Here is a 7,426-nt window from a genome sequence, read left to right on the forward strand (position 1 = left end):
AGATGGCTTGAAATGCACTCATTCACTCATTTATCATTCAATAAATCAATGCTCATGCGAGCAAATCCCCAAGAGTACAACAAAACTTTGTTGACAAAACGTACAAATCGAAGTTGAGAATTAGCAGTAAACTTTTCTCGATAATAATGCTCCTTTTCTCTATTTCTTTTTTTTTTTTTCTTTTTTCTTTGGTGCAATATAACATAGTGTAAGAATATTCTTTATGTTGAGGTGTTTTTTGAAAAGGAGGACTCAATTTGTAAATACAGAAACAAAAAGGCGAGGTGTTTTATTCAATAAGCGTAAAATGTAGGGGGTGATGTGCAACTAAACCGAACAAAATTGTGACCTCGCCTCGCCTCGAAAGTCTTCTGGCACTCCACTCTCTCTCATGTCGGCCCGGTCCTCTCTCATGGCTGCTCTTCTCCAGAGAATACGCTTTCTTAAACCATGGTCTACTACCGTACTCCGAAATCCTAGACCTTTCTCTTCGATATCTTCGAGTATCGAAGCCAATGCCGCCGAGGCGGAGTTCTCCCCCGCTTCTGAGGATGATCTAAGGAGCCGCCTTTTCCGGCTCCGGTTTTCCAAGCGGAGCGCGACGGCGGCCCTCGAGAGGTGGGTCGGCGAAGGGAGGGAGGTTACGGCGCCGGAGCTACGTCAAATCGCCAAGGAGTTGAGGAGATCGCAGCGCTATAAACACGCCCTCGAGGTAAGGAACTGTCATTCTCACTAATATTGTGGAAAAAAATATTGAGTTTTGAACTGGAGAGTGAAGAAATTGAAGTTAATTGAGCATAACGTTTAATCCTTTATTAGGAATTGTGTACATGATTTAGTTGTGTCACGGAGAGAAGGTCAAATCGATGAAATATGGTCTCAAGTAGCAATTGGGAAGGTTTAGAGTCTGCCTTGCGTATTGAATTTTGTGTTTTCAAGTATATGCTGCCTGTTTGATTGGTTGCTAACAAAATATCTTTATGGCGGTTCATGTGTGCTTCCAGTTTTTCAGGGCTAGTGAATTAGATGTGCTATCTTGATACTAAGGGATGTAATCAGACATTTTCTCTTATCTTGGGACTTACTAATACAAATTTGTTAGAGTGGAATGAAGGGCAATTCCTTATCTTGTCAAATTTGATAGAAAGGTCGTGGGCTAATCCAAAAGTAAGAACTTTAGTGGACTGGGTGAGTTTTAAGTGAAGGTCCTACAATTAGTATATTAGTGGAGAAGTCATGTAGATCCTTTAACGTTATTGTCAAATTTTGGATGAAAAAGTGCCATGTAAAGGTGGGGAAAACTTTGTTCTATCTTGCAGTTCTTCACTCTAACTGCATTTTCCTTACATATCCAGCCTCACTCTATACTTTTCTCCCAAGTTCAAACCTTCCCTGGGTTTTCTCATCTTCATTCTCCCAGTTGAGTATAACTGTCAATGAAGGTTACCACAAAGGTAGTTTCTTCTTCCCTCAACCAATAAAATTTTGTGCCAAAATTCTCAAATATCATAAGGAGTCAGCTATCTTTTGTCCACTTAAATGCTATTTAAATTATGCCATATATACTATTTACCTTTAGAGTATAGATTAGGCAATTCTCACACCATTCATCTCATAGATATGTTCTTATTTCTCTTATTAATTTGTTATGCAGTTTAACTTTACATATTGGAGAAATGGTGGTTGACAGTAGCATATTATAGCGCGTGCGCACACACACACACTCACATATTGTGGACTGCTGCATTTATTCTTGACACTAGTACAAATTTGCAGATATCAGAGTGGATGAAGACGCATCATGAATCTGATTTATCCGAAAGTGACTATGGCTTTCGCATAGATTTGATAACAAAAGTTTTTGGTCCTAATGCTTCTGAAGATTTTTTTGAGGGGCTCCCACCAACTGCAAAATCCTGTGAAGCCTATACTGCACTTCTCCATTCATATGCTGGAGCAAAGCTGACAAAGAAGGCTGAGGATCTCTTTGAGAGAATGAAGAAAGGAAATTTCTCTTCAAATTTGATGGCATACAATGAGATGATGACATTGTATATGTCTGTGGGGCAGCTGGATAAGGTCCCAATGGTTGTTGAAGAACTGAAAAGGCATAAAGTCTCGCCAGATCTGTTCACATATAATCTCTGGATAAGTTCTCGGGCTGCAACTCTGGATATTGATGCTGTAAGAATTATTATTGATGAAATGGCACATGATCCGAACTCTGACAAAGGATGGATAACATATATGAAATTGGTTGATATATATATAACTGCTGGTCATCTTGTTAGCTCAAATAATTCCATAGTTGAGTCAGACACAAAAGTTAGCCAGAGAGAATGGATAACTTATGATTTCCTCATCATTCTATACTCTGGCCTGGGGAACAAAGAGAGAATGAATGCAATATGGAAATCAATGCAGATGACTTCACAGAAAATGACTTGCAGAAACTATATCTGCATCATTTCTTCCTATCTCGTGCTTGGATATGTGAAGGATGCTGGAGAAGTTATTGACCAGTGGAGGCAATCCAAGTCTTTGGAGTTTGACATCTCTGCCTGCAATAGGCTATTTGATGCTTTTGTGAAGGCTGACCTAATAGAAACAGCAGAAAAATTCCAAGAACTAATGCTGCAAAAGAGCTTTAAACTGACCAGTAGCTCCTGGAATCATTCCACTTGAGGGACTTGGAAGGTATCATATGGTTCTTTTTGAGAGAGAGAGCTGTAATATGGTTCTTATTAGGGCATAATGTTAGAGGCAAATGCAAGAGAAGGTTATTCTGCAAAAGTGCAAATAATAAATATTTTAATTATAAAATTTTGTTTTATGTGATTATTATTTGCTTTAGTTTGAACTTCCTGACCATTATAACTTATATTATACGCAATTTTGAAATAGGCCAATAGATTAATATTTCAAATGACTGATCCATGTAGATATGCTGCACTTAAAACTTGTTAAGCATAACTCGAAGATGACCATTTAACTTTGTACAGGTAGAATTTGATGAAATGATAAAACAGCTCATTTATGACATGATCTGTTCCGAGTATTGCCACCCTTGTCTAGGTATGGTTGGGTTGGCATGTAGAGCATTATGTAAACTAGTTGCATCCAGACTAGCTTGATACTTTGTATACCAATATTACATTTGAGTAGGGTGGGTCAGTAGTTATATGGGTCATTAGTGGGTCATCTTATGTTCTTAATTGGTTATGTCAATAGAAGAGAATCTTGTTTTGAGCTTATATATATATATATATATTTATCCAGCTTTGTCTCACATTTATTTAAAACTTCTTAGGGTTAAAAGTCATGCTTAAAATTTATGCAACATGTAACCTACTTATGTGGACTTGGCAACCACTCTTGCCAATATAATAAAAGGACCACAAGGAAGCATTCTCTGAAAACTCTTATATTTGATTAGCCAAGGAACGAGGAAATATAGTAGATCAAGAACTTCATTCTTTCTCCTTTTCCTTTAGGAAAATGATCTAGGCACTAAGCAAATTAGCCTAATAAAAAAACGAAAATGTTTGGATAAAAGAATGTGCTTGTCATTTGTCAAGTCTTTCTTTCTCTTCACTTATAAAAATGTTTCCAGAATTCCAAGGATAAAGGATGTGAACACCACTTAAGCACAGATAATATCCTCTTTTTATTCACACGCACCATTTTGCTTGCCCTACAACCCATATCAGTGTATTGGCCTTGTTTGACCAATGTGGAATAGTTTATTTACTGCAGAACACATTATGCACAGGTTTCGTGTAATATCAATATCTTATAGTATTGCAATTAACGAGAAGGTTAACCCCTCTTGCAAGTCCATGGTTATGACCCATTCTTGTTTCCATCAACCCCAACTCAATTCATTCTTTCCCTTGTAGCTCACCTCTCCTCTTCCTCATCACAACAATCTAGAGATGGATTCTTCCAGCCCCAGTGTTGCTGATCCTACCAAAGGAGATGCAAAGTAAGTCATATTCTTTTCTCTAAAGTTTCATCTGAATTAAGTGGTATACATATAGTTGAAATTGTTTAGAGATATATATGTGATCATGGCTTTTATCTTTTTTACAACTTTGATGTAGAGGAACAAACTCTGCTGCTGGTTCCATTCAGTCAGCCAGTGATGTTTCTGAGTATGTCTAGTTCTTTCATAAATCAGTTGGATTTAAAACTTGATTGCAAGTTTTCTCCCCCTTCTTTTGCTTGATTTTTTCTTGTAATGGTTTGTTTTCAAATGACCAAGCCTAGATGGGTTTTGCTTGATAAGAAGTCTGATGTTGGTCTGAATCCAATCAAGTCCTCAGGTGGGGGTCTTCCCTTGCCCAACATCCCTGTATGGTAAGACCTAATAGCTTTAGAATTCATATCATCTTTTTCTTCAGTTGCTTCAAATTAATCTACTCATCATACAAAGAAAACAAGAGTCAATTTGAAGGGTAAAACTTTTGGTTCTTGAAGGGCAAAGTGGGTGCTTGGGTCTATTGTTTGCATTGCTGTACCTCTCTACAAGAGAATTAGAAGGATAGAAGGTACTCAAAAAATGATCCTCACTCAACTCAATTGCTATAAAGTGATAAACAGTTCCATTTATTTATCTTGGTTGAACGTTTTGATTCATATCTTTCTAACCTTTTTGTGTTAGATGGGGTGACAAAAACCGCCGAGACGGCAATAGAGGTGATAGAAAAGACAGCGGAGGTGACAGAAAAGGTCGCCTCGAACGTTGCGGACTCATTTCCAGGTGATAACAGCCTAAAGGAAGTGGCCTTGAAGATTGAGGACATTGCTGAACTGGTAGATAAGGATGCTGAGATAGCTGAAGCCTTCATTCACAAGGTCATCTCTGATATTAATTTTATTTCTTATGTCAGACTCATACTACTAATGTATTGCAAGTGGTAGAATTTAGTTTTCTTTGAAAGAGGTACAATCGCATTGAAAACTGGTTGTGGAAGTCTCTCCAATTATTACAAAATCAACTTAGAAAAAAGAAGAACACAGCTGTGCATTTGACTGACCAATTCAATTAGTGACGAGTTATTTGATTCAAGCTTGTGTTTGCTTATTGGATACTAATCAAATCTATCCTTGTCTCCTAGGATATATGCTCATATTGCATCTCTAACTCCAAGCAATGCTTTTAAAAATAAACAGGAAACAATATCTAATTTGGTAGGTGGGGAAGGTGGATAGCCAAATCACAACTTTTTCTTTTTCTGTAGAGCAGGTTGATAGGATAATTGAAGAAGTGGATACATTGATGGAGCCTATCATTGAGGAAGAAGAGGCAATGGAGAAAGAAATGGAGAAAGACCCAAATTCAGATCAAGCAAAAGCCCCTGGAGGATCTACTGATCGGAAATGATTTATTGTAAATATGGATAAATACTATCATAAAGTGATGTGTAATTATTATTGGCTTTCCCTCTCTCGTTTTGAATGCTTGTACATATAATACCATGGTCAAAATTAGACCATATCTATAATGAAATTCATGTCAAATGTTGTACATTATGGTAATATTTAGCATTGGTTTTCCACACAAATTGATTGTTTGGTGGGCAGAAGCATAAGTGGACCCTTCACTAACATCTAAAGCGATAAAAGAATCAGATGAGACATGATTTAGATATGAAACTGCAGCTTGGAGAGCAATTTAATTTTCAATTTAGCATATAATATTGAGTCTATATATTTTATATAATTGATGTATATTTTGTTATAATAAAATACATATTATTTATATATACGATGCACACTAGAATTTATTATTATAAATTTAAAAAATTAAATATAATTAAATTGTGAAAGCCAACAGTTGATAAGGAATAATTTTTCTGGATCATTTTTCCAAAATTTAACTCAGTTCAATAACTTTGTAAGTATGATGATTAAAAAGAATAACGATATGGAGGATATTCGCAGTTATTTTTAAAGTCGCAAAGCAGAAATCTTTACTATTATTTTTAGAAAGATTTATTTCCTCGTCAATTCTCTCCGTAGAGAATCAAAATTGGTTCGGTAATTTTTTCGTTTGGCTGACATTTCTTGAATCAGTCTTTCCAAGCGTTTTCTCTAGATAGATAGATAGATAGATAGATAGATAGATAGATAGATAGTTAGATTAGATAGATAGATAGATAGATAGATAATTCACAAAGGCAATGAATTTCTTCCCTCCCCCACTACGACTTTGGAACGAGCAACGACGTGTCTACAGAGAGGTGTCCAAATGTACGCTACCTTTAGGATTCCTTGCTTCCAACTAACCGAACGATCAAATAAACTAACAGACTCTTTTTCCTTCCTCCACGCTTCTTCTCACCTTTTCACGCCACCAACTCCCTCCCCTTCTCTTCGGAAGAAGCCAAGCCGAGTTGCTTCCTTTGATTCCGCTCTCTACCCAACAAGGGGGATGGATGAGAAGCAATCATTCCGTCCACTGGCACCAACTAAGAGAGGTTTCTTGGATTGGCAATTGGAGAACTATGAGAAGGAGATGTTCATGGCTGGCTATGCGATCTCCAACCGATCCATCACAGACCTCCTCCAGAACTGCGACCTCCCACCTCCCCTAAAGCTCTTCACACCGCTCGATGAAGACGAGAAGAGTACTACTAGACAGAATTTACAACCAGAACGACCTCCTAGGTAAATCTATATATAGATAATATAATTTTTTTATCACATATTTGATGTAATAATTTGATTTGAGCAGTAAGCCGAACAAGTGGGAGGATGAATTGGGTTTGAATAACGGCGAGAACCCGAGCCTGATGAGAGCTCTGCAGCTCTCGCAAACGCGGGCCAGGGAAGCCGAAAGGAAGGTTTCCCTCGCGAGTGTCAGGAACCATCAGATGGCGGCGCTGCTCCTGGAGGAATCTCTGAGGCTCACGGCTCACCGGCAGTGGGTCAGGATGCTCGAGGCAGAGACCTCGATGCTAAGAGATAAGTTATTGTATCAACAGAAGGAAGAACAAACCGAGGAAGAGGAAGCCGCGGCGGCCTTACCTGCGGCGGCGACATGGTACTTGGCTCTGGCCCTGTGCCTGGGCATCGCCGGCGTCGGCTTCGCATTGGGGCGATGCATGGTTTGATAGGCTGCATCTATTTGCTTGTGGGAGGTAGTAGCAGTTTCTCATTTGTTTCAAATAGGAGAGTAGTTGACACGAATATTGTAAATGAAAAAGAACAAAAAAATCCAGCAAGCATTTTATAGGTATTGAGCATATGAATTTAACATTATATACCAAGAAACTCACTTCATAAATTGCATCTTTCTGCTATAGTCTGTACAAAAGCAAAACCCAGCTCTCGGATTTGGATGATTAGAACGGGATGCTCAAACTCTATGATTATTTCATATCTTACAACTAGAGTCTTATTAATTTGCATATCAAGAGCA

The 7,426-nt window shown here is 37.9% G+C and overlaps 2 protein-coding genes across 6 annotated transcripts; both read left to right on the forward strand.

Annotated features, from left to right (window-relative positions):
• The first annotated feature begins 356 nt into the window (after positions 1-356).
• On the forward strand, positions 357-5,530 carry LOC140774977 (uncharacterized). Of its 5 annotated transcripts, none has more exons than XM_073118184.1 (7): positions 2,559-2,697; positions 3,900-3,985; positions 4,104-4,154; positions 4,270-4,359; positions 4,480-4,550; positions 4,664-4,857; positions 5,249-5,530. In XM_073118184.1, exons 2-7 carry the CDS (start codon positions 3,936-3,938, stop codon positions 5,384-5,386), a joined length of 594 nt encoding a protein of 197 aa, XP_072974285.1. In that variant the 5' UTR covers positions 2,559-2,697; positions 3,900-3,935; the 3' UTR covers positions 5,387-5,530. The 5 variants fall into 5 exon arrangements, 2 of the variants coding, with proteins under 2 accessions (XP_072974285.1, XP_072974284.1); XM_073118183.1 differs by lacking the exon at positions 2,559-2,697 and adding an exon at positions 3,717-3,818; XR_012106674.1 differs by lacking the exons at positions 4,664-4,857; positions 5,249-5,530 and adding an exon at positions 357-712 and having other exon boundaries at positions 1,777-2,697; positions 4,265-4,359; positions 4,480-4,523.
• A 760-nt stretch (positions 5,531-6,290) lies between these two features.
• Positions 6,291-7,380, forward strand: LOC140773734 (uncharacterized). Its single transcript, XM_073116444.1, has 2 exons — positions 6,291-6,672; positions 6,740-7,380. Exons 1-2 carry the CDS (start codon positions 6,437-6,439, stop codon positions 7,116-7,118), a joined length of 615 nt encoding a protein of 204 aa, XP_072972545.1. The 5' UTR covers positions 6,291-6,436; the 3' UTR covers positions 7,119-7,380.
• Positions 7,381-7,426: the final 46 nt, after the last annotated feature.

Source organism: Typha angustifolia, chromosome 13, assembly GCF_048772165.1.
Source record: "Typha angustifolia cultivar Huaian chromosome 13, ASM4877216v1, whole genome shotgun sequence".
In the NCBI taxonomy this organism is placed as follows: Eukaryota; Viridiplantae; Streptophyta; class Magnoliopsida; order Poales; family Typhaceae; genus Typha; species Typha angustifolia.

Coding starts and splice junctions, on each gene's coding strand:
- LOC140774977 (XM_073118183.1), top strand. CDS start 3,732: ATGTGGAATAGTTTATTTACTGCAGAACACATTATGCACAGGTTTCGT. Junction 4,360..4,479: donor TTGCCCAACATCCCTGTATG/GTAAGACCTAAT, acceptor TGGTTCTTGAAG/GGCAAAGTGGGTGCTTGGGT. Junction 4,551..4,663: donor GAGAATTAGAAGGATAGAAG/GTACTCAAAAAA, acceptor TTTTTGTGTTAG/ATGGGGTGACAAAAACCGCC.
- LOC140773734 (XM_073116444.1), top strand. CDS start 6,437: ATGGATGAGAAGCAATCATTCCGTCCACTGGCACCAACTAAGAGAGGT. Junction 6,673..6,739: donor CAACCAGAACGACCTCCTAG/GTAAATCTATAT, acceptor TGATTTGAGCAG/TAAGCCGAACAAGTGGGAGG.